At 41.3% G+C, this 27,287-nt stretch overlaps 2 protein-coding genes across 2 annotated transcripts in view; one reads left to right on the forward strand and one right to left on the reverse strand.

Annotated features, from left to right (window-relative positions):
- Positions 1-11,688, reverse strand: part of LOC124789288 (BLOC-1-related complex subunit 5) — an 84,981-nt gene extending 73,293 nt beyond the window's left edge. Inside the window, exon 1 of the mRNA XM_047256600.1 lies at positions 11,436-11,688. The gene's annotated coding sequence lies outside the window, so the exon portion shown is untranslated. The remainder of the gene's footprint in view (positions 1-11,435) is intronic.
- A 76-nt stretch (positions 11,689-11,764) lies between these two features.
- LOC124789287 (fumarylacetoacetate hydrolase domain-containing protein 2) overlaps positions 11,765-27,287 on the forward strand; it is a 141,947-nt gene continuing 126,424 nt past the window's right edge. Inside the window, exon 1 of the mRNA XM_047256599.1 lies at positions 11,765-12,236. Within this exon, the coding sequence (XP_047112555.1) occupies positions 11,854-12,236 (383 nt within the window). The 5' untranslated portion in view covers positions 11,765-11,853. The remainder of the gene's footprint in view (positions 12,237-27,287) is intronic.

A 27,287-nucleotide genomic window follows, 5' to 3' on the forward strand; every position in this document is an offset into this window, starting at 1 on the left:
TCAAATCTTGAAGTCCTTTGTCGTAACATAGTTTACACCCATTTCTTTGTTGTTTTTATTTCTGCGAGATGTCTATGTGGTATCTTGCCTGCTCTCACTATTCATCACATTTACTTGCAATGGTAATGTATTCTTAACACATGACTCATATTCTATAACCAATGCATGGTATGACAACTGCCAAGACTACAGAAAGAGAAAAAACATTTCAGTGACTGGTCAGACAGTTCATAATGTTATATAAAAAAAAAAACAAGGAATTGTAATGAGGGAGTTTTGACCACGGCTCGACCACTTGGCAGTTCAGCACCATGACCACTTACCCGTGACACCGTGGCTGTCTTAGGCTGCTCTTTATTGCACTTCTTGTTCTTGGATCGTTTACTGTTTCTATATTGCTTTTTTCACAGTTCAGGAAATATGTGAAATATGAGATAGCAATAGTTCATCTGCCACAGAAATTATTAGTTTAAGAAATGAATGCAATGAAGTGGATGATCCTAAAATGGTGGCTAACATTTTCAATAATCATTTCTTAACAGTTACAAATCCAGAGGTGTGTTTGGGTTCTGTAAATAAATATACAGAAGTCTTACATTACACTCTAACTAACATAATAGATGAGATGCATGTTCAGAAAATAACAGCAAAGACTCACGTCCCGTCCTCACAGCTACAGTAAAGCTGTGAGGACGGGGCGTGAGTCGTGCTTGGGTAGCTCAGATGGTAGAGCACTTGCCCGCGAAAGCCAAAGGTCCCGAGTTCGAGTCTCGGTTCGGCACACAGTTTTAATCTGCCAGGAAGTTTCATATCAGCACACACTCTGCTGCAGAGTGAAAATCTCATTCTGGAAACATTCCCCAGGCTGTGGCTAAGCCATGTCTCAGCAATATCCTTTCTTCCAGGAGTGCTAGTTCTGCGAGGTTTGCAGGAGAGCTTCTGTAAAGCTTGGAACGTAGGAGACGAGGTACTGGCAGAAGTAAAGCTGTGAGAATGGGTCTGAGTCGTGCTTGGGTAGCTCAGATGGTAGAGCACTTGCCCGCGAAAGCCAAAGGTCCTGAGTTCGAGTCCCGGTTCGGCACACAGTTTTAATCTGCCAGGAAGTTTCATATCTTTGCACACTCCGCTGCAGAGTGAAAATCTCATTCTGGACACATTGTTGTTGTCTTCTCTCCTCTTGTATGCCATACTTCAATGACAACGAAATAAAAGTGCATTTTGAAATTGTCGTCTCTCACAGGCTTCATATTTCAGTGTTATTTCAGTCTGGCTTTCGAGTCTTTCTGTATGTTGGTTATTTTGCAGGAACACATTTTGTTTTCACATTGCTCATCATACGCTAGTTGGATTTCCTGGGGCAGCATTAACCCATTTGTTCTGTTCCTCCAGTAAGATGACAATTTTCTTGATATTCATGACTGTTACATCTGGGTATGGTTTTCAGTCTATGCGGCTCGTTTCTTATTAGTTGCTGTCTTTTCTGCTAAACCAGACAGTTCTTTAAAGTCTGTAGCCCTGTAACTTCTTATTCATGCTGCTGGTCAAAGTCTTTTCAATGTTGCAAGGCTCCAGATTCTCATCTGCTGGCAGTGTTCTCACGCGCAGTTTGTGTGTGTAAACATGTCCTACTGGCACAGTGTTCTCACACGCAGTTTACATGTTCAAACATATCCTAAAGTCTGTCTCATCATTAGAACTGCTATTGTCTCAAGTCATTCGCTTACAGGAGCAACAAATTGCAGAAGTTGTTACAGGGTGTAGCTAACTCACTCAGGATTTGTTTGTTTGCTGGATGGTCAGAAAGAGTGGCATCTGTACTGTCAACAGTTGGAGCTGCACTTATCAGCTTTTGGGATCCTTTGTGCACCTTTGCAGAATGAAGGGTCCATTGCTTGTCAGTGTGGGTGCAGAAATTTTTCATTTGTGTTATCAGTTTTTCCCCAACTCGTACCCAGAGAACTAAGAACTGTTAGTGGAATGATTAAGTATGCTTTTTCATTGTGTCAGACACCTCCAGCTGAGCAATGTGCATGCCATGTCCTTAGTGAATGTCAGACAGCTTGTTCCTGAACAGAGTTCAGACAGGGCTTCCAAGTTTTGTGTGTGTGGCACACTGGGTTCCCTTCACTCAAGTTGTTTACAACATTGTTGTTGTGCAACTTGGCACTCCATGTTTTGTTCCCAGAGTTCTACAGTGGCAGTACTGATGCCTTCACCCACCCTGCCCTATGACGCCATCAGACGCTGCCACTCTTGCCTCTGGTGTCAGCCCTGTCGGCGCCAGGCCTCCTCTCGGAGACACTCCTGTCGGTGCTGTCCCAATCGTGGGTTGGCCTAATATCATCGCCAACCCCCTCTGTGACAACATCAGTCCTGTCAGTCTGGATGTCACTGGCCCTGTCCTGGTTGGATATCTTGTCATCATTCCAATCAGCCCTCCAGTCGTTGCCAGGTCTGCCTGCAACATCGTCCGTCCATTCACTTTTCAGTCTTCTCCCTGCTGCCCCTGTTCTGGTCACCCCTCCTGACACTGCCATCCCTGTCAACACCATCATTGCGAATGGCCCAGTCATACCCCTTAGCATCACTGTGGCTGCCCCTGTTGTTGTTGTTGTTGCCAGCCCAGTCACCAGTTTCACCATTCCTTGTGGTGCCACTGATACCATCATGTGCTCTGTCGGTCTCTGGGTTGTGCCTTCTTGCAGTATGCCACAAGCCCACCCCCAACACCTGGCCCCTTTCCATCGCTGCCCGCATTCCAGTCCAGTCACTGTCCCTGCACGGACACAGCATACATGTTTTGTAACAATCATTTCTTGTATTAATTAGTAGTTCACGTCAATATTTTCATGTGGCTGATGCCGAGTTCTTGCGGAATTTCTGTACTATTTTTGTGTATCAAAATTCACAGGGTCCACACCCCATGCTCAGCAGTCTTGTTAGTTCTCTCTTGCATTCTTCTTCAGTGGATATGTCCTTTCCAATGTCCCCATTTAAACACAGTTTTTGTTCAGCTCAGTGTGCATGGAATGCAGAGTTCTGTTATTGTATTTTTTGGGCAATTTCCAGGCACATGGTTTCCTCTCATTGACAATACTGTTGATTATTCCAGTTTAATGAACAATCAGCACTGGTGATGGACGGTCTGCCCCCGTGACTGCAGCACGTCTTTGAGATGACAATATAATCTTTTCTTAAGGGGAGGTATGAAGTATCAGCCTGTTGGTCATGTCCTCAGCACATGAAGCAAGCTGTTCAGGCAGTCACCCCATCAAAAGAATGTATATAAATGGGTCTCATCAAAATAGACACATTTCCTTGTATGGCCAGGCCATTTACCATGGAGTTACATATTGCCCCAGTGTCCGGGATGCCTACCTTGCCCACAGGTAGTGTACCTTTTGCAGGAGTGCTGTTGGCAGGCACTATTTTGCTATAGCAGGTCATGTGCCCTCACAGCACCACACAGATATCCATCCACTGCCAACTTTTTATGTCACCCGCGGACCGAGCGAAGTCAGTAGCGCCCTACTCCTCAAGTCGGCAGTACCACCAGTTCCGTCCAGCCACATCAGCAGTTCAATTCCAGCACTACACTTTGGCAGTACCAGCAGTTTCATCCCATAGCTTCACACTGGCAGACCCAGCCCAGTTCATTGTGGCCTTCACCAGTAGCAAGTCAGTTGTCAGCCAGTAGCAGTGGCCCAGCAATGTCCCATGTCTTCATGTCGCTGCCTATGCAGCTTAGTTTGTAGATCATGTGGCTGCTTTCAATTTTCCAGTCCTGGATTGTGCTGAGTTATGAGAGGTGTGCTTCTTTGTAGCCATATGGTGAGCGTATGGGAGGTGGTAGGGGGCTTTCTAAGTGGGTACGACAACTAACACCCTGTCTATCCTAATGAATGGCCACCGCTGAACTAAGGTCAAGAGACAGCTGCACAACTAGTTGCTCAACATGCTCCCCAACTTGATGTCCTTCACTTTAACGACCGCTTCACAGTTTTTGCCATCTGGAGTGTTTCTGTCAACACCAGCTTTTCTGAACTGCACAGATGGGAACTCTCCCTTCAATATATTCTTCATTGCCGTAACTACATGGGCTCAACACTCAAGTTGTCTGTATTCTCTCTATGTACCTGTCCCCCTTCTCTACTCACAGTCTAGTACTATATACGCCTTCCATTCCAACAACACATCAACTAGTCTTTTCCTTTCCCCCTCTATGCTTCACTGCCCCCCCCCCCCTCGACCCCTCCTCACAGAACACCCTCCAAACTCTGCACCTAGCAGTCCATCCTGTAATCACCATGTCCTTGTATGATCTCAGAGGCAGCATATATTTTCACAGTCGTACCCTGCTATTCCTCTCTCTCACTGTCCCATGCCTTATCCTTACCCCCACCATCCACCCCAGATTTCTGCTCACTTCACTTGGTGATAGTAACCAAGTGTATGGTGAGTTGTGCTTGTGTGTGTGTGTGTGTGTGTGTGTGTGTGTGTGTGTGTTGAAGGACTTTTTTGTCTTTTTCATTGTGCCTGTCTGCAACTCAACGTCACCTCTTCGTGTCTATGTGATAAATTCATCATTCTTTGTTTGTGTACAGTGTAACTTTAATCCAAAATTATACACTGCTAGTGAAGTAACATATGGTAAATTATATGTTGAACTTATGTACTAAACAATAATTTGTAAAAATTGATTCATTCTCTATCCAGTGATTTGTTGATATATGAATCTATGGAACTCTAAATAATAAATGATAAATATGCTGGATGTTGGACATTACATACAAAGCTGGGGGTTTATGATTCTCTATATATATATATATATATATAAAAAAAAAAAAAAGACGGAAGGTGGTGGGAATGTGACAAAGAGTATGTTTAAGTACCACCATATCAATGAGCTTTTAAGAGATCCACAGCTTGAAACAGCATGTCATCTTTCTTTTTCCAGGATGAGGAGCAATACTACAGAAGGCGCATTGTCCATCAGAAGGTAACAGTCACAGCAGCTAGTTTGTGACGGACAAGTTCGAAGTTTGATTCCCATCTCCTGCTAATATTTACAGCTAATTTTGCTACAACTACCAAACTGGCATGTGTGCTGTGTCGTAGTTAGCGCATGAAGTTTGTGCTTGGTTCGTCCACTAGAGGCCACCCGGCATGCTAGTATAACAGCAGCTGCATGTGCAGCCTATCAGCTGCCCCCCACATTAGAATTAATGACCATACAGGTCGGAATGGGTGGCTCTGCCAGCCACTTATGTGTTGTCTGTGCTTTGTCTCTTATTTGTTTAAGCTTTTTCATGTAATACATTTACAGTGTGCTTGGGTTATCACGAATTCAATCTATTTGTTCTAGAAATTCTATATGTTCTTGATACTAAAACAATCATGCTTTTAAAAAATGATTCTCTCAACCATTGTTTCAAAACTGGCCTATATGATCTGTGATTGTTATTCTCCTTCTTCATACTGGCAGAGATGACAGCAGTTTACCGTTATATCTACTTACTACTCTTGCCTACACACACATATCTCTGCAGGAATCAACAACAGCCATATGTACAAATACACTAATACACAATTATTCAGAACAACACTTTGAGACATTAAGCAGAACAAGTGTTCTGAAATAAGACCCAGTTTTTATCAGCATGTTATTTCAGCTCAAGTAATCAAAATATACCTCCAAATCTTCTCCTTCACTGCCAAATGTATGTTCAAGAATCAGCAAGATGTATCTGTGTGTCTTAGCAGTTCCATCGCCAAATTCTATTATTCTCCATGGAGTATACCTGACTATAGTCATAGCAACAGTAGCTACCAAGAAAGGACAAACATGTGTTCTTGGTGTCTTAAAATGAATGTGCTCAAGCTAATGAACTACACCCAACAGAAAATCTAGAAATGGTGGAAGGCTTTAATTAGCCTCCATGGAGGATGCAAGCCCTTAAGAGGTATTTACAATAGATAGATAGGTAGGCAGATAAATTTATTCATTTCACAACATACAATTTCTAACCATTATCGATTTGATATACTGCAGTCTTATCAGTATTTTTATATACCTTCTAAGATATTGCTACACAATTACATACTACAGTTTCCAGTACACAAAAGTTAATGTTTAATTTCCTTGTTCAAACTGTGAAACTGTACTCAAAGAATACTTCAGTAGAAATAGTAACATTTTCCCACTGGATGGTGAGACGTAATCTTTTCAGTGAACCTAAACCCATGTTAAATATATTATTGCCGTTTTAAACCCACATACTCTTGTGCTTGGGAATAGGGTTTTTAATGGTGTGTTGGAAGTTTAAAATTCTCTCTGTGGTGAGGGCTGTAGCTGTGGTCGAAACAAAAGAGTTAGATGAATGTTGAGTTTTATACAAGAACAATAATACCTCATACATGTAACGTGAAGGAGCAGATAGCATTTTCAGATTTTTTAACGGTGATCAATGTGATGCCTGTTGTTTGACAACAAACTTGTTGCTAATTATTATTATTATTATTATTATTATTATTATTATTATTATTATGTAATACTAGAAGTCTTGTGACATTGCTGAATTTTCTCAGACAATTATGTCATTATGAATAAATGACTTAAAGTACGAATGATAGACTAGCTTTCTGATGCCATGCTTGTGGCACTTGACAAAACACACACTCCAGAAGCTAAGCTATTATGTATGTTTGCTAAGCAGTCAGTGTGTACTTTCCTATATCAATTTTTATCAAGATTTAGGCCAAAGAACTTAATATGGTTTGCTTCTGAGCTAGCTTGATCAATGCAAATTATGTTTATTTCACCTTAGTCTAATGATTTAGCTTCAAACTGCATGCTTTTGGTTTAAGTTACATTCAGTTTCAGTCCATTTTGATGGAACTAAAGTTCAAGTTTCTCTAAAGTATTTATGACACTTTCCAAAATTCTTCCAGATATCTCATTTTGAATTAGAACTGATGTTATCATCAGCAAATACAACTGAATGATCATAAGTAGCAAGTGGTAACTCGTTTATGTAGAAAAGGAACAGAAAGTGACATAATTTCAAACCTGTGGGACTCGTTGGCCAATTGTTTTACAGTTTGAGGAGTAATTTCTTGAATTTGAAGTTATAATTACTCCGTGTTTCCTTTTTAAAACAATGCATCTGATTCATATATCTAAAAATAAAGATGGTGTAACTTACCAAACGGAAGCATTGGTATGTTGATAGGAGACAATAAAAAACACACACACAAATTTCAAGCTTTCGCAACCCACGATTGCTTCATCAGGAAAGAGGGAAGGAGAGGGAAAGACGAAAGGATGTGGGTTTTAAGGGAGAGGGTAAGGAGTCATTCCAATGCCGGGAGCGGAAAGCCGACTCCTTATCCTCTCCCTTAAAACCCACAGCCTTTCGTCTTTCCTTCTCCTTCCCTCTTTCCTGATGAAGCAACCGTGGGTTGCGAAAGCTTGAAATTTGTGTGTGTGTTTTTTATTGTCTCCTATCAACACACCAACACTTTCGTTTGGTAAGTTACAGCATCTTTATTTTTAGATATATTTTTCCCACGTGGAATGTTTCCCTCTATTATATTCATATCATTAATGCATCTGATTTGATATACAAGTGATTTGCATAGAAGTAAGTAGTGGTTCACTGAATCGAAAGCATTTGTTTGATCACAGGATATTCCCGTGATCTTTCTACCCTCATCTAATGAGAAGTATATCTTTTGAGTAAACTCATTCATTGCAATTACAGTGCTTCTTCCTTGTTGGTGTTGGAGCTGGCTTTTAAAAATTATGTCTATTACAGTAAGAAATGTTTTAGATTGTTTTGCTGCACTCTTTTAAAACACTTTAGAAAGTACCAGCGGAAGAGAGGCATGGCAGTAATTTCCCATATCCTCTGCCGATCTCTTTTGAATAGTGGTTTTATCTCAGCATATTTTAATGCATATGGAAAATATCCCTGCTCAAAAGATTGGTTTATGGTAATTTAAATTGTTTGTGAAATGATATTACACATTCTCTTGATTACAGATGTGGGCATTTCATCCCATCCAGATGAGCCTCTTTTTTTTATTTTAATTTTTAAAAAAAAAATGAAATTTCATTATCCACATCCTTTTGGTTGATTTTTTCAAACTGTTTGAAAGGTGTTCTGGTTATTTACCAAGCTTATGAAATTTACATTGTCTTGATAGGCTGCTATACCTACATATGACCTCACTACATTTAAAGAGAACTTGCTGAAACAATTTGACATGTGAATAGTGTTTATTACAGCATTATCTTCAAAGCTAATTTTTAAAATCTCATGATATTTAAGTTTGATTCATAATTCTGACTGAAGAACTGACCACACTGCTTTTGTCTTATTACAGTGTTTAAAGGATGAAGATATTATTGGGCATTTTTTTTAGGTGCAACTACTACTTTCCTGAATATGGCTTTATAGCATTTGACATACATAACTAAATCAGAATTTCTGTCCAAGTTTAACACATTGTGGAGTTTTCTTTTTCTGGTACTAGAAAATCTTATTCCTGGTGTAATCCAGTTAAGTTTACTGCTTACATTTCTTGCCAAAATCTAGGAGGAAAAGATTCATTAAACATATCTAAAAAAAATTTAAGAATTCGTTGCAGTTTATGGCATTTGCTGGTAGCAGTCTATAAGCCAGCTTACAGTACTTAGTTTATTGTGAAATAAATCCATATTTATTGTAACTGGAAGCTCAATAAACAGAACTGTATGATCCAAAATACTTAGGTCTAAGCAGAACTTAATTTCATTTTCATACTGGTACTTTGCAATAATATTATCAGCGCAGGGCACTAATTTACTATTTTCTCTAGTGTGTTCAGAAAAGTTTAACTTGAAACCAGATTTCTTTTGGAATCACAGCTATCAACTAACATATTTAAGCTGAAGTCTGCTGCAATCACAATTTTTTTCTTAATTCTTTCTGAAGGTTTTTTTTTTTGGAAGCACTGGAATTTAGCTATGCACATTATTATTACAGTAAATCCAGGAATTCTATAAATTGCTATAATCACATAAATCAGATCACTTAATTCTATGAGCAACTATCAAACACACTCTCTTCATTTAAATAACTTAAATATTCTCATACTTTAGAACATGCTGAAGGGGCAAAAAGAATGCAGGAACCTCCATGAGATTTGTTTCTTCTGCAAAAGCTGCTAGTTACCTTAACATTAGCAACACTACTTAAAACTTGTAAAAACCTTCTATTTCATGGTATGTACATTCAGGCAGTTATTTTGATATTTACACAATCTAAAAGTGGGATTTTAAGTTCACTGATTTTAGAGTATTTAAGGTTTGGTAGTTCTTCTGTTAAGCCACTGATATTCCAGAGCATCTGTAGAGCATTTTTGCTTTTTACTATGATTTATGTGCATCACTTCTTTGGTATCAATACTTTTTATTTTCCATTTGAACCTCTGCTGTGTCAATTGTACTGTCGCAGTTTCTCTTGCTTTTTTGGGTTTTACACACATCTATGAAGATTTTACTGAAATTCAGAGCACCTAATCTATTGAGGTGCAGGCCATCTCTCCAAACATTCATCATTTGAAAAGTTGTTTGGGTTAATGAACACTGCCACAAGACTGACACACTTTCCTGATACTGTCATTTATTCTGGTGATATACTGATAGTAAAAAATAAATAACAAATATTTTTTCTTCACCTGATTACTCAGCATAATGTCAGTAGCCCCTCAAGGCGATATACAAACTCAAGCTATCTGGTGATGTAAAATATCTTGCAAGATAGGAATAGAATCTGTGATTGTGCTGATATTCCACATTTAGGTTCACTGCCATTATCTTGAATTTTTCAGGCAGTTACTGGTACCAATGCCTCCATGCTTTCTTAAATGATTACGGCAACATTACAAAGTCAAATATATAGCACATGGGTTTTGATATGGATCCTTAAGTCCACTGCTTTCATAGCAAATACAGAAACTAAAAAACAATGGGAACTATAGGCTATAATGAGACAGAAAGGATGTCAGTTACTCAGTCAATAAAACTAAGCAATAAATGGCGAAAAATAGTTTTGTATGTTCAGTAAAATAAATTCGGAAACAACTTCGAGCCAAGGTTGGCTCAATCCAAGAAGTCTCAATAACAAATATTAAGGCATTGGCAAAGCACTAGAACAAAAGATAAACCATTTGAACTATTGCTTTACATGAATATGTATGGGACACAAGGGAAGCAAGTCAGATCACAAGTCAAGTATACGCTGGTCAAATAATTGCCTTATTGGTGCTCTGAAGCTCTTTTGTTTCACTTTTTTCCTCGTAACCAGTAGTACACGTTCTAGCATGATAAAAGTATAATTTAGATACAGGAGAGGTCTGCTACTACCTACCATTGATATAAAACTGAGAGAAGTCACAGTTGTATAAATAGCAAACAAACTATTTGAATACAATGAATTTAATGTCGAAAGTATATTTATTTATTTGGGCAATACCAAACTATATACATTTGAATTCATTACAGAGTACAGGGGCAATATGCAAAAAAGACAACAATATGGTAAGCTATAAGATAAATAATTTAAATCTACAATGCGCTTCTAAAATTACCATCAATAGAATTATTCACTTCCTTTATTTGTCAATAGGGAACTTCCACGCCATTTTACAAGGAATCAGAAACTGAGCATTTCTTTCAATGCTTATAAAAATGATTTCATAATATTGACAGCATTCTTCTTCAGTCTTCACATTCTGCAGGCCATCCCGCAATATATATCAAGTCTAGCAGAGAGCAACATGAAATCAATGGTGACCCACGAAAACTGTAGCAAATTTGTTTCAAAGGATGAGGCATTTTACTTTCATAGGTCAATATACCAACCAGTAGCTATCTTTGTTGTTACTACATTTCTTACAAAGGAATTATCGCCACCAACACACTAAACAGAACAGCAAACTTTGGGACAACGTCAGCTGCAAGTCGTGCTTTCCCGTCATCGTTGTACTATACTCCCAACATTAGAAGTCATAGCCAAGTTGACAGTAATCATGACATAATCCTACACTAATTACTCAGATAATTATTGTGTAACATGCATATAATTCAGCATTCTGTCAAATGCTTTACATTCTGAGGGAAAGAACATCTAAATGGTTGTAATATGTACTTCTTATGTAGCCTCGATTACAAGCTACCATCGATTTTTGTGCGCTCACTGAAGCATTACTGTATGTAAATGCATAAACGTCATTTTTCTTAAACTAATGTCAATCTTTAAGACATAAATTCAAGGAGTGATCATGTGCGCTTTTCATGAATGTTGGATACAGCGTATCAATGAAACATACTGATTACGTATCCACAGTGACATCAAAATAATATGTAAATCAATTACTTTATAGCTTACCTCTACTGTCATCCAAATGCCTTCGAAATAACTCAACATAAACAGAAATCAACAAATCAATTATTTACTGGTCAGTGTCACGCATCTTGCACTGTTTTGTTTTACGGGTTTCTTCAAGACAGATGTAGCAGTTCCTGTAAACATGCCAGGTTCAGATTGAATTAAGTGTAATTAATTAAAATTAAAAAGTTGTGAACTGTTGAATTCTGCCCGCATTCGCTTTCCACATTTTCGATTCTTGTCACCGCAAATCACGATTATCGATAATGTGTTTCGAGAACGATAGAACGATAATTATACGATATATATCGATTATGGTTTTCGGCGGGTCTGCGTTAGTCGCCGACAGGCTGGTGTCACTGGTGGAAGAGTTGTGCTTGTGGTTCGTTGTGTTCGTGGTGTTACATAATCGACGAAGATGCCCGTAAGACGAAGATGTAAGCTCCTAGTTAAATCAGCGGCGTTATCTCTGCAACAAAACAAGAACTTCTCGTACAGAGTTCAACAGTGTGTGTCGAAAACTGCAAAAGGGAAGGTCCTTTCCTCAGAGAGAAGACTTGGCTGTTACTTGTCAGATGCGTGTAGCACTATTTCAACAAACAGAAGATTCTGTACCGGCGCTAACGGCCTTAAAATGAGATTCGTTCAGTTTACTACTAGAGAAAACGGACCGCAGAGATTGGGTGTACAGTTGTCGCAAGAGGACGACATTATAGATGTTAGCGGCGTAGACCATTCTGTCCCCAATGGTCTTGTTCAGTTTTTGCAGGCGGGACCGGGGCTGTTGGAGAGAGCTAAAAGGTAGGTAAACCAGCTGTTTACATCAGTGAATTACAATATGCCTCTGCATGAAGTTTTGTATGAAAACAGTAATTTGCATTTACATGTACAGCAGCTGTCGTTTTTTAAGGGTGTTGCTCATTTTACCACCTAACTACTGCAACCGTGTAGTAATTCATTGAATTATACCATACGATAGAACCCCAGTTGCTCTCCAGGTTTTTTTCCTGACCCATATGTTCACTTACATCTCCTTTAGATGTCGAAACGTGTGGTCAACAAAGAGGGGAAACCCATTTTGTTTTACAGGTACGGAGATACAACATAAATTATTACGCAAACACAGATAAAGAGAAAACAAGAATTTCAAAATAGAGAAAGATTATGTAAACAATTCTAAATCCCGCGGTGCTCAGATTCGATATTACACTGCAGCTGTCTCGATAACTGCTAAAGTGAGCTGGGCAGGGTAGGTGTACACCGTTGCGTATTTTGAAGTTGAATGTCAATTTTTAGCTAGAAATCGTTTTTATATGTGGGCTGTAAGCACCAGTCACGTTGATTAAATTTGTTCAGCTGTTTGTCTGCAGTCTGCCACCTCCCTGAAACTAGTTGGGCGCATGTTTGTTCGCTTCTACTTAAGTGCTTGAGTGTCCATCAAACGTACTTCCAGATACGATTACTAAGTACAACAGCACCAGACAATAGCGGTTATTATTATAATACATTTCAGTGGCTGCCATTAGAGAAAGTAATGTAGAGCTGGCAGTAAGAGTGAGCAGCAGCTCATACGGAGAGCTAAAGCACACCAGAAAAACACCGGAATGGTTCCTTTGAAAGAGCATGGCCAATTTTCTTCACCATCCTTGAATCGTTCAAAGCCTGTACGCCATCTCAAAGGCCAGTTTACCCAGAAGTGACAAGCTCCATGTTAAACCTTGTAGTGTTCACCTCGGAAATTCTGGACACCAGGATCACGATGACCCCCAATTATTTGCTGGAGAAATTGCGAATATTTTATACTGAAACTGGCCTTTCGTACGATAAACGCATTTTATTTCGCCTCTGTCATTTACTATTTCAGTCAATATTAGAATTGAAACTTTTTGGGGGATTGAAACTGTGTGCTAGACCGAGACTCGAACTCGAGACCTGTGCCTTTCGCGGGCAAGTGCTTTCTTGCCCGCGAAAGGTAAACGACCCGAGTTCGGGTCTCGGTCCGGCAAGAAAGTTTAATGCCAGGAAGTTTCATATCAGCGCACACTTCACTGCAAAGTGAAAATTTTATTGTGGAACAACAGTATTATTGCATGCAAAATTCGAGACACTGTCGTGGAAGCTTTTCAATAGAGACTTGAAAGTGATCCGGATCCAAAGATTTTATTCGCAGTTTAGTCAGATGAACGTGTTGTTCAATTAATGAAATAGACATATATCACACAAATAATTCGAAATTTTCTCAATTATTCATAAATTAAATCATTATATCCACACTCTTGGCACAACTTGGCTCTGTTGCTACATTTACCGAATACCAACCATGTTTTCCTGTGCTTTCATTGCGAGCGTATGAATCGTATTGCGCCTTGAAGACCCAGCCTGTAAAGTTCTGGGAACACTCCACAATAAGCGGCTTTTGAAAAACATACGAAATGCATCTATTCCCACTTGCTTGCATACGTACATTTGGCAGTTTTCCACGAAAGTTTGCAAAGATCTACAGAGAGATTCTGTAGGAACCCCCGTACTGGATTCTAACAATTGGGGTTGACCATTCCATACAGAATCATTGCATTGATACCGTACCTGCCTGATCCATTTTGGCGAACCACAGACAAAGCTCCCAACTTCGTTTTTGTCTCGCCACGGCACAATACTGATCAAAGGTATCCGATCCTCCCTTGATCATGCTGTATATAACTCCATCTGTGGTTTTTCAGTCCCGTCATCAGTAGTGATGTCTCTGTGCGTGGTCGACAAAGGGACAACAACCTTATTAAACCAATTACCAGCGTTCATTCTTCGCTTTATACCGTTTATAGGTTCAGAAAGTTTTCGTACATAGTATTCCGGTAGATTTGTTTCTTTCTTTACTGCAACAGTGTGAACTTCACCATTTGTCATATAATACTCATAGGCATTGTTCATCATTACAATTTTCATGTCATATCCATTTGTATGTATTTTATCCATAATGGTTGCAGTTAAACTTGTGACTGTTCCTGTTTAGGGTGTAGAATAAAAACCGCTACCAGTCACAATAGGTGATTTTATTTAACACACAACCGGTTTCGGGCTTGTGCCCATCTTTAGGTGGTTTATATTCAGGTACATGTCTCCGAGCTCAGGGCTGGAGATGACTGTTTTAAATGAATCCCCTTCTATTGTGAGTGGCAGCGGTTTTTACTCTATACCATATTTTTTTTAGTTTGTATCATATGGACTTTGAAAGCGCAGTTACCCTGGAAACCAACAAACTGCTGATCTATAGTAAGAATGCGGACTGTATAATGGTTTGCATTTACTTATAAAGGTGTTCCACAAATCTCTGATAGGCTCCAGTTCATGAACGGGGGGGGGGGGGGGAGCCAAAAATATAAACATGTAGTTTTTTATAAGGTTATTTAAGATTCAGAAAAATTCACCCACACGGACTTATTTTTTTATATAGGCCCCTGAACGGGAAAGACATTTTTCCCAGCGGATAGGAAGTTTCTTGATCGCGTTTTCGTAAAATAAACGTGGCTGTGACAGCAACCAGTTGCGCATGAACACTTCGGCAGTGCTATAGTTGTCTTATCTGTGTCAGACTGCTTGCTTTATTGGGCCAAACAAACGAAAATCGCAGGGTTACACGTCAGGACAGTAGGGAGGACATTTTAGCGTGGTCCAGAACAATTCCTGAATATTATGTTGAGATCGAGCAGCTGTGTGGCTTCGGGCATTGTCCTGAAGCACGATCACATCCCATACTGGAAATGCGCACCTTTTCTGACGATATGCACATTTTGTTTGATCCAAAAGTTGTCATTAGGATGCAGCGTTCATAATATGACGTTCGTGGGGAAAATCAATGAGAAAGAACTCCTTTAAGAACGAACAAGACCGTTGCACGGAGAGTTTTTGGCTTTTATGGACGCAGATTCGTCCTTTTTGCGCCAATCCATACTGCCTTCTTTAGATTCCGGAGTATAATGATTCACCCATATTTCATCGCAGGTCACAAGCCGGTGCAAAAAAAAAAAAAAAAAAAAAAAAAAAAAAAAAAGTTCCCCTTCAGTTTGGTGGCCGTTTGCACACCTTGAAACGACGCGGTGAGAAGACAAGCCACCCATCTTGCGGACGCCTCCCGAAATCCAAAGCTGTCTGTTATGATAGCCTGAGCACTACCTCAGTAGCAATTTCAGCAATTTTTATTTGGCGATCGTCTTCAATAAGTTGGTTAACAATGCGAATATTCTCCTCAATCGTGCTGGTCCTGGGAAGATGTCGGTCATTCTCAACTGTTTCTAGTCCTCGTAAAAGGTGTTTATGGCGTGCTACACCGTTATCTTTCCCAGGGTGTTGTCCCCGAATTATGCCGCAAGTCTTCAAAATTTCGGATGGTTTTAACGTCCTCCGCCGTGAGAAACTTAATTATAATCTCTTATGCAACAGTATCTATTGCTCTGACATTGCGATTCTGACTAAAGAAATGATAAAACGATATAACTGTGGAGGACATCACTGGAAACGAAAGCAACAATGAGCAAAGAGCGCGCCGCTCGCCATTTACAAAAGGCGCGTAAAACAAAAACTCTGGTTTATATTTGATTGTAGTTGAACATCGAATCTTAGGCAAGAGAGACGCTTAGTAGCTCGGTAAGGACTTTTGTTGAAGTTTCGAGAACATACCTTCACCTAGAGTCAAGCAGTATATTGCTCCCTCCTACGTATACCTCGCGAAGAGACCACGAGCATAAAATCAGAGAGATTAGATCCCACACAGAGGCATACCGACAATCTTTCTTTCCACGAACAATACGAGACTGGAACAGAAGGGAGAACCGATAGAGGTACTCAAAGACTTGCGGAGTATGGATGTAGATGTGTATCTGAGAAACTTGAAGAGCCTAATGCCCATTGTTGCACAAGACAGTGCAATGCCAAAATAGTCAGAACATAAAACTAAATTCAGTTTACTGTTGTTAATTAGTCCTCCAGTTTAATATAAGCTTATGAGAACAAGTAACCTCATCCAGATTCGTCACATGAGTTAAATTCTGATTAGAACCATGGAGACATGTAACTTGAATGTTTTGAATGGTGAATGTTAAAATTTATTCTCAATTGACTGTTCTGCCAGTAAATTTCGTGCAGTTTTTTCTGACTCCACAGTCTTCACGTTGCCCTTCAGTGCCTGGAATATGGACTACAATGTCCATCCAGATTCGTCACATGAGTTAAATTCTGATTAGAACCATGGACACGTGTAATTTGAATGTTTTGAATGGTGAATGTTAAAATTTATTCTCAATTGACTGTTCTGCCAGTAAATGTTGTAGGCAATTGACCGGGCTCTTCTATAGGAACATCTGTGTTGAGACAACGACCATTATTGCCATGGACGACTCTGTTTTCTTCATCGCTGTACGAAGATTTGGCAGGCTGGTGTTTCGCCATTTTCCAGAAATGCTGCAGGAACATGAGCTTCAGAATCACTTTCCTCAGGAAATCCACTTAAGTGTTTTCACAATTAAGTTCTCATAATGTCTCCCGTATAGCATCTTCCGTTAGTAAAACGACAAACCTAAGTGCAATTTTGTTCAGTTTTATATACAACACATTAAGTTTAGTTCATGGTTTATTGCACTGACGAGGAGAACATGGCAAGTGCCATAAACCGATTTCCCAGAAGCTTCACTCGGTGAAAGAAGAGTCAGAATAAGCGAACATGTTAAGACCTATCCGTAGTTACTCGACCGTTTCTGAGGGACTGTTAAAGTTTCCGACGTAATTTAGATGTCTTGTAGCGCGAGAAAATTACATCCAAAATAGTGGGACAGTGGCTATCGTCGTGGCCTCTCACTTTTTCTCCCCGTGTTCAAAACTTGACTATTGTTTTTTATTTATTTTCATTTATCAACCCATTACTTTACTACAGGAGTAGGGTTGCCATATATAGCCGGGACCTCGTCCGGACACTGACATAGGGCTATAGAATTGAATTAGTTGGTGCATCGTATTTTTCGGAAGATTGTTTTTATTTATTTCCATTTATCAACCCATTACTTTACTACAGGAGTAGGGTTGCCATATATAGTCAGGACCTCGTCCGGACACTGACATGAGGCTGTAGAATTGAATTAGTTGGTGCATCGTATTTTTCGGAAGATTTCGCCTTTTTCCGTTTTACGTTTTTATAAAACTCCAAGCAAGTCAGCTCCAATTAAACTGGCACTGTAAGACTGATTCTACAGTCCCTGGCAGCAATCGAATTCTTTCATCAGTCATGTGGGCCGACATAGCGAAAATACTCATTCCACAGTGCAGTTGTAGGCGGAAAAACAAATCCTCGCAGTTGACATTTCCGTTCACGATTTTCCGTTTTCTTAATAAAGCAAATCTACCTTTCTTCCACGGAGTGTTTAGACTTCCATTCTTCCGTGTCGCGCATAATTTCTAAAAAGCTCTTCAGATACATATTTTTCTGAAAACAATTTTAGTCCGTATAAAATAGTGTTTCCAATAATCACCCAAGCTGGTGTTTCAGATGCCGTTATCCAATCAAATACCTGATATTTATTCAAATAAATTGCAAAGTAATCAATTGCTATGGTATAGAAAGCCATTGCCTCTTCCTCAAATTTCGAAATTAATTATTTCTTGTTTAGGGTTCTCCTCCTTTAATTTGTCCAAATTTATCTTGCTTTGCATGCCAATAAAACTGGCGGTCTTCCTTTCATTCAGACAACTTTGAGTGTCTGTTAATATATTTCTAATTTCAGCTATCGAGACTTAATTCTTCAACGCTTTTTATATTTTTTTCAAGCGGAACCAAGCTTCAGTTCAGAAACATGAAGCAAATTTTACATTGCGGCATTCTGTTTTATGGTACAGCGAAGAGAACTGACTGACTTGATGATGCTTGACAAATTTATGAGTTACTATTAGTTCTTGTTTAATGACCGTAGAAATAGTCTTGGGCGTCTATGCTAACGTGAATCTATTCGTATGATTCTGCACAGAAATGTGACGCCTCACATCTGTCTTACCTCCGTGAGTTACTGAGATGAAACAGCTACTAATCTCACACAACGCTTCTTGATCGGTACGTCCCTTCTTGACTAAAGACCGCCCTTTTCTGTAATCATCCGAAAAGTGACGCTTTCTCTTTCCATCCTTAGGCATTGTCGAAAGCTGTAAGTTTATTAGATGGTAAACAGTCGACAATAACACTTTGTTCATCGAAGTACACGTCACTATACACTTCACGCCCTATATACTTGCAGTAAGTATTGCAAACATTACCAATTTGTACTCGCTGTTTGTATTGCGTTTAGGAAGAATCGTCTTATCAGATCGCTACTCGAATGGGAACTGCCCGATTCTTCCTTGTGGCGCTGCTTAAATACTTCCAACCCCATACCACTGGAGAGGTCTGGTATTTGCTCGAACGATGGCCGCTAGAAGTAGAATGTGCTTGCTTTGTCGATACAGGATACTCAACATGCAACACCAACTGTAAGACGACCTTTTCAACATACACTTGTTGACCTAACAGTAAGTAAAACTAACTGGGGCTTGTACTTACATGCTGCGCTAGTAGATAGCGTTCGTTACTTTAGTACTTGAGCCAAGCTCATAACAGTATTTTGCATAATCGGGACAAAATTGGGTCTTGTCGGGACAAGAAGGTGACGATCCCGATATATCGGAACGAATGACAACGATATATATATATGTGTGTGTGTGTGTGTGTGTGTGTGTGTGTGTGTGTGTGTGTGTGTGTCGGGGGTATTTCCAGGGGCTATATTCTTTTTAAATTCTCATTCTTCTATCATTTCTTATATTATTTCGTATATTTTATTCTTAGGTTTATTCTTCAGCCCCCAGGGGTAGACAACATTCCATTAGAACTACTAACAGCCTTGGGAGAGCCAGTCCTGACAAAACTATACCATCTGGTGAGCAAGATGTATGAGACAGGCGAAATACCCTCAGACTTCAAGAAGAATATAATAATTCCAATTCCGAAGAAAGCAGGTGTTGACAGATGTGAAAATTACTGAACTATCAGTTCAATAAGTCACGGCTGCAAAATACTAACGCGAATTCCTTACCGACGAATGGAAAACCTGGTAGAAGCCGACCTCGGGGAAGATCAGTTTGGATTCCGTAGAAATATTGAAACACGTGAGGCAATACTGACCCCACGACTTATCTTAGAAGAAAGATTAAGGAAAGGCAAATCTACGTTTCTAGCATTTGTAGACTTGGAGAAAGCTTTTGACAATGTTGACTGGAATACTCTCTTTCAAATTCTGAAGGCGGCAGGGGTAAAATACAGGGAGCGAAAGGTAATTTGCAATCTGAACAGAAACCAGATGGCAGTTATGAGTCGAGGGGCATGAAACGGAAGCAGTGGTTGGGAAGGGAGTAAGACAGGGTTGTAGCCTCTCCCCGATGTTGTTCAATCTGTATATTGAGCAAGCAGTAAAGGAAACAAAAGAAAAATTCGGAGTAGGTATTAAAATTCATGGAGAAGAAATAAAAACTTTGAGGTTTACCGATGTAATTGTAATTCTGTCAGAGACAGCAAAGGACTTGGAAGAGCAGTTGAACGGAATGGACAGTGTCTTGAAAGGAGGATATAAGATGAACATCAACAAAAGCAAAATGAGGATAATGGAATGTAGTCGAATTAAGTCGGGTTATGCTGAGGGAATTAGATTAGGAAATGAGACACTTAAAGTAGTAAAGGAGTTTTGCTATTTGGGGAGCAAAATAACTGATGATGGTCGAAGTAGAGAGGATATAACATGTAGACTGGCAATGGCAAGGAAAGCGTTTCTAAAGAAGAGAAATTTGTTAATATCGAGTATAGATTTAAGTGTCAGGTAGTCGTTTCTGAAAGTATTTGTATGGAGCGTAGCCATGTATGGAAGTGAAACATGGACGATAAATAGTTTGGACAAGAAGAGAATAGAAGCTTTTGAAATGTGGTGCTACAGAAGAATGCTGAAGATTAAATGGGTAGATCACATAACTAATGAGGAGGTATTGAATAGAATTGGGGAGATGAGGAGTTTGTGGCACAACTTAACTAGAAAAAGGGATCGGTTGGTAGGACATGTTCTGAGGCAACAAGGGATCACCAATTTAGTATTGGAGGGCAGCTTGGAGGGTAAAAATCACAGAGGAGACCAAGAGATGAATACACAAAGTAGATTCAGAGGGATGTAGGTTGCAGTAGGTACTGGGAGATGAAGAAACTTGCACAGGATAGAGTAACATGGAGAGCTGCATCAAACCAGTCTCAGGACTGAAGACCACAACAACAACATTATTCAGGAAGATCTGGTACGTCCCCTTGGAATGATACGGATCTTAGAAACATTCGGAGCATAGAAACGCCGAACACCAAGGCAGGTCTGCCACAGTAACACTTCCTCGTTCGAATCTCTCACGAAAGTAACATCGTTGACTTTGATGAAGATTTGACGCATTGGCAATAGCCGGCTGCGGTTCTAGGCGCTACAGTCGCAGGTTCGAATCCTGCCTCGGGCATGGATGTGTGTTATGTCCTTAGGTTAGTTAGGTTTAAGTAGTTCTAAGTTCTAGGGGACTGTCAATCAGATGTTAAGTCCCAAAGTGCTCAGAGCAATTTGAACCAGCAAGTACATAATATTTCGAATAGGAAGCTATCTCTGGAAACTTATAATTTCCGTGGTAGGTAGGTATGCAACAGGGTAGTCGTGGTGGGGAGTGGTTACGTCGTATCTGGTGGTGTCATTTGACGTCAGTCCTACCTCTCTGAATTGGTTCGAGCCTCATTCACGTGTGTCTGAGTGTTAGATCAACACGGTTGAGTACACGTTTGCATGATACGCCGACGTGATTCTTATGAATGGCGAAGGTTACAGTAATGGAAGAGCCGCCCGCGGCCTTTATCGAGATGTTTTTCCACAACGTCCGACTCCATCGCATACCATTTTCGCCACAGTTACGCAACGGCCTCGAGAAAGGGCGCTTTCTCTGTCAGAAGGCTTGACAGTAGTTCTCCGCACACGCGAGTCGGAACAGGCCGTACTGCATCACGTTGAAGAGAACCCGTCAACGAGAACACGAGCAGTTTCTTTCGATGTCAATGAGTGGAATTGTAAAACAAGTTATGTATTGGGTCATGCCTAATCAATTACTTGTAAAAGTGGCTGCGTTTCCAACTTGTTTTCGAATGGCTGTAGCACGGAAATGGTACGTTTCCGTACGCGGGTTCCAATTCAAAATACAGGGTGTCCCAAAAAGAATGACCCGATTTTAAATAGAATTATTTATTAGGAAGAAGGGCTTAACACCACCAAATTGCATACTAAATTACTCAGAAAAGACAGAAGTTTATAAAAATCCATCATAAATGTTCAATATGTCCTCCATTGGCTGCACGGACGACATCTAGCCGATAGCCGAATTCATCCCAAACTGGGCGTTAGGTGTCTTCTGTCGCTGAAGCTACAGCAGTTGATATTCTGGTTTTTAGGTCATCGATGTCACGAGGTAAGGGAGGAACGTAAACATATTGTTTAACATATTCCCGCAGGAAGAAATCACATGTTGTTTAGTCAGGGGACCTAGGAGGCCAAGAGTGTAAAGCATGGTCTCGCGGTCCTGTACGCCGTATCCAACGATGAGGCACGTTCGCATTGAGGAGGCTGCGCTCGTCCAGGTCAGCGCTCGTAGCGACATCTAGCGGATTTTTTCTGGAACTCTAGACCATGCCGATTACATCTAGCGCTGTTTCAGTTACCTAGTGACATTTATTTGTCTCAATATTATTACAAGTTAAAATAGCGTGATTCTTTTTGAGACACCCTGTATTATGTGCTCACTGCGCTCCACAAGTCCTAGAAGATCGCAACAGGAATAGCCGAACACACTGCATACTGTGAGAAGTAATGGTCAGATGACACTCCCTCTAGGCACGATCGAAGTTAATTTTGCGTCTGAAGATTTCTCTCCGTTAAAAAATGACACGCTGTGTTCTGTTTGCTCAGAACGCTTCAGTCCAATCACAAAATTGGTCTGATATTCCGTATGCTATTCTGTTCATCAAGCGGCAGTGTGGAACTGTATCGAACATCTTCTGGAAGTCGAGGAGCACGTCCTCCGGGTCTTGTGGACAAAGAGAGCGAGCCGGGATTCACACTATCGATGTTTGCAGCATCCAGCATTAAACCTGTAATGTAGCATATTTTATAGTGTTATTCGGGCCTACGTTCTGGAGCCATATAGACTTCTGTACTGAACTTATGCTCCAAATTCATCGAACCCCGTGAATAACTATAGCAACCAACTTTGACAGGGAGCCGTGTCATTATACAAAGGAAGCGGCTGTTCAGATAGTCACACTACGGCAATTTCCGCACGATCGTTAAAATCTCATATCTATAAAAGCTATTCTGCCGCAGTTCATTAAGTAACATGTAAGATGTCACTCTCAGATGGGGTAAAGTAACTAATTGTTGGATAATTATCAATGAAACATACGGCATGTTTCATTTACGAAAGGTGGAGTGATTGGGGAAATTGCTCACTGAGATGAAGACTGATGCGCAATTGATCTACGTACATTATAAGCAAAGTGAAACCCGCAATTAGTTTATTCATGATAGAGTAATTTTAGACCTAGCAAAAAAAGTCTTCTCTGGCCGATTACTGTCGATAAAAGGGACAGTGTCAGGAAAACACTATGGCGGGTTTGATACCAAAATCGATGAAAACCGTCTGTTTGTTTGAAAAATCTGATAGATTCCAGAAAGCATAAAATATTGGCATAACATAATTTTTAACTACTTGTATCATCCTCAGAAGACACCGTCTGTCGTGACTTTTCAGGCGCTATCTTAGCACGATTGCTTCGATTTCCCATAATCATAAATTAATCATGTAAATGGACAGCTTGTTGCTATGTTGTTCGTTGAGAAAATGTACTGTAATTGTTAAACTGACTCGTTCCAAACCTTAGTGAGGTCGCCGTTAGGACGACGGAACTTGCGAGTAATTAACTTTCTCCCAGAGTTTGGACGAGTTGGCCACCGTTACGGTTCACTACTTTAACCTTAAGATTCATTTCTTGGTTCCTCTATTCTGGTTTCCGTTGTTGCTGGGCGTCGTGTGTCCTCAGGTTAAGCCAATGTCTGGCAGCTTCTGTCGAATTTCTTAGGCAGTGCCAGATTTCTGTATTGTTGGACAGACGCGACAGTCCTGATGCGCCATCTACTTGAAAAGTAATCCAACAATGAAAACGTGGCAGGTGATACGCCAGACGCAGTGCATTGTTCTGCACACACTAGAGAAGGTTGACGTGGCAGTCGACATTGGTTCTCCATACGGCGGCGGCACACTGTAAAACAGTCTTCGTAGAGTCTAACTGACGCCTATACTCCATTCGGCCGGACTGACAGATGAAGTAGTCTAGTGGAGGCTGCTTCGCAGCTCTACCACAATCAGTGAGAGTTCGTACGATTTTATGTTCCTGTGGCAACGGTGGTTTGTTGCCTATGAATCTCTGTGTAACTGTGCAATTTGTTAGACAGTTTCGCGTATATTCCACGCTAATTACGAGTTTCTTGGCTGAAACATCGAGCAGTACACATTGTATACACCCATGCTCATGAATTAAGGATAATTGCAGAATGTGGTGCCACACAAGTTGGCATTACACAAAACTGGCCCGAATTGCATAGGCACCTAGGGAACACACACGACACAGATGTGTACGTCCACGGTATTGGTGATAAGTTCAGAAAACCGTCCCGAAATAAATGTGTTACAAAACGCCAATGTTTCCTGCGCATGCACCCCGACATCAATATGGGATATGATCACCATGCACACGTACACAGACCGCACAACGGGTTGGCATACTCTGGATCAGGTGGTCGAGCAGCCGCTGGGGTATAGCATCCCATTCTTGCACCAGTGCCTGTCGGAGCTCCTGAAGTGTCGTAGAGGTTTGAAGACGTGCAGCGATACGTCGACTGAGAGCATCCCAGTCGTGCTCGATGGGGTTTAGGTCTGGAGAACAGGCAGGCCACTCCATTCGCCTGATATCTTCTGTTTCAAGATACTCCTCCACGATGGCAGCTCGGTGGGGCCGTGCGTTATCATCCATGAGGAGGAAGATGGGACCCACTGCACTCTTGAAAAGGCGGTCATACTGGTGCAAAATGACGTCCCGATGCACCTGATCTGTTACAGTTCCTTTTTCAAAGACATGCAGGGGTGTACATGCACCTATCATAATCCCACCCCACACCATCAAACCACGACCTCCATATAGGTCCCTTTCAAGGACATTCAGGGGTTGGTATCTGGTTCCTGGTTCACGCCAGATGCAAACCCGGCGAGAGTCACTGTTCAGACTATACCTGGACTCGTCCGTGAACATAACCTGGGAGCACTGTTCTAATGACCATGTACTGTGTTCTTGACACCAAGCTTTACGGGCTCTCCTGTGATCAGCGGTCAGTGGAATGCATCTTGCAGGTCTCCAGACGAATAAACCATGTCTGTTCAGTCGTCTGTAGACTGTGTGTCTGGAGAAAACTGTTCCAGTGGCTGTGGTAACGTCCCAAGCTACCTGCAGTACTCCATGGTCGTCTACGGGCACTGATGGTGAGATATCGGTCTTCTTGTGGTGTTGTACACTGTGGACGTCCTGTACTGTAGAGCATGGAGACGTTTCCTGTCTGCTGCACTCGTTGCCATAATCTTGAGATCACACTTTGTGACACACGGAGGGCCCTTGCTACGATATGCTGTGCTTAACCAGCCTCCAGTCGCCCTAGTGTTCTGCCCCTCATAACGTCATCATTATGTGTTCTTTGAGCCATTTTCCACTCACAGTCACCATTAGCACGTCTGAAAACGTCTGCACACTTACTCGCTGCACCATACTCTGACATGCACCGACACACCTCTGCGTATATGGACTGCTGCCAGCGCCACCGTGCGACGACCGCAGGTCAAATGCACCGCATGGTCATTTTTTTTTTTTTTTTTTTAATATAGTGTGGACTGAAGAGATCATCCTTGATGACTTATTCTTCTAGGATGGGATGTAAGGATAAAAGGAAAACACTTTATTTATTACACATTCAGTTAGGCTTGGGCACGCAATGGGTCCTTTAGCCTGCTGTCTTTGGTGATATCTATCTCCTGTGGAGGGTGAAATGTGTCGAGGCTGTTATGTGTGACTGCTTCCTCGTGTTATGACATATTGCCTATGGGGGGTGAAACGTTATTGACCTCGGTACTCGATACTTGTGCCATCTTGCAGGGTTTACCGTTCCTACCGATTCTAATTGTCGAACTTCGTCCCTAAGGGCATCGATCTTGTCAAAAACTCGTAGAGCCTTGTCATGGACCTTCTCTTGTATAGTGGTCTCGTGGAGTGCGGTGCGGATGTCGACGTTTCTTGTCCACCATGGAGCTCCTGTGATCCATCGATAGCAAATGTTTTGCAGCGCTTGGAGTTTTTTGTAGTTGGAGACGCACGTAGTTCCCCACGAGGTGGAGCCATACAACATTGTGGGTTCCACCGTTGCCTTATACAATTGGAGTTTAGTCTTAGGGTTGAGATCCTTACTCTTCAGGAAAGGAATCAATGACCTGGCCATCTTCTGGGCTGCCGTCTTCTTGTCGTCAGTATGCTGCGTAAAGAGCAATTTTTTGTCAAGGTAGACACAGAGATACTTCACTCCCGGCGACCATGGGATAAATTGGTCAGCTATTTGGAGTCTGTCGTTCAGAACGGTTTCCTCCGTGTGAACAGAACGGCTGCCGTCTTCGTCGGGTTGATCGTTATCTTATTTTGCAGCGCCCAGCCTTCCATTACAGCAAGTTGCCGTTGCATCCTAGCGATTAGCTGGTCCAAGTGTCGTCCAGTTGTCAGAAAGGCCGTATCGTCCGCATAAAAACTCGCCGTAACAAGGGGGACTGTTGGGATGTCATTTATATATAAGTTGAAAAGCAGAGGCGAAATGACAGAGCCCTGCGGAATTCCTGCGGAGATCAGTTTCATTTCGGAGTTTTTATCGTCGACTGGGACATACAGTTTCCTGTCCTGCAGAAAGTTGTCTATGAGTCTAATGTAATAATCCGCAATAGGGGTAGTGCGATGCAGTTTGACGAGAAGGTTGGGCCGCCACACCTTATCGTAAGCTTTTTCGATGTCAAGGAAGACACCAATCGTGAAGTGCTGCTTGTTGTATCCTTCTTGTATCCGTTCGGTGATCCGTAGAAGTTGAAGTTCGGCAGATAACTTGTCCTTGAAACCGAATTGTTCGGGTCGTACATCATCACGCGCTGTAAGCGTGTCATGGAGCCTCTTCAACAGCACTCTCTCGAGCACCTTGCCAAGGGTCGGCAAGAGGCTAATTGGCCGGTAACTGTTGGGTTCTGCTGGGTCTTTACCTGGCTTGGGTATTGGAACTACTCGAGCCGTCTTCCATGCCGTAGGAAAATGTCCCTGCAGAAGACAGCTGTTGAGAATTCGGGTAAGGAGCACAGTTGGCTTCCTGGGCAACTGTTTCAAATCGGTGTTGCTTATGGAGTCTTTGCCCGGCGCATTATTCCGAGTCTTCCGGATAATTTTACGGATCTCTGCTGGTGTGCTGAGTTGTGGGCGGCTCTGCACAGGCGCAGTATGAAAAGCAGTCCATTCTGCTGTAACGACGGCTTCCTGTTCTTGCAGGCGGACGTCGTTCACGGGGGTCGCTGGTGTAGACATCTGTTCTTGGTAAGTCGTAGCATACAGCTCCGCCTGGGCGAGTTCGTCATAGAGGAGGCCATCTGGTCCTCTGATGGCAC

Source organism: Schistocerca piceifrons, chromosome 3, assembly GCF_021461385.2.
Source record: "Schistocerca piceifrons isolate TAMUIC-IGC-003096 chromosome 3, iqSchPice1.1, whole genome shotgun sequence".
Taxonomy (NCBI): Eukaryota; Metazoa; Arthropoda; class Insecta; order Orthoptera; family Acrididae; genus Schistocerca; species Schistocerca piceifrons.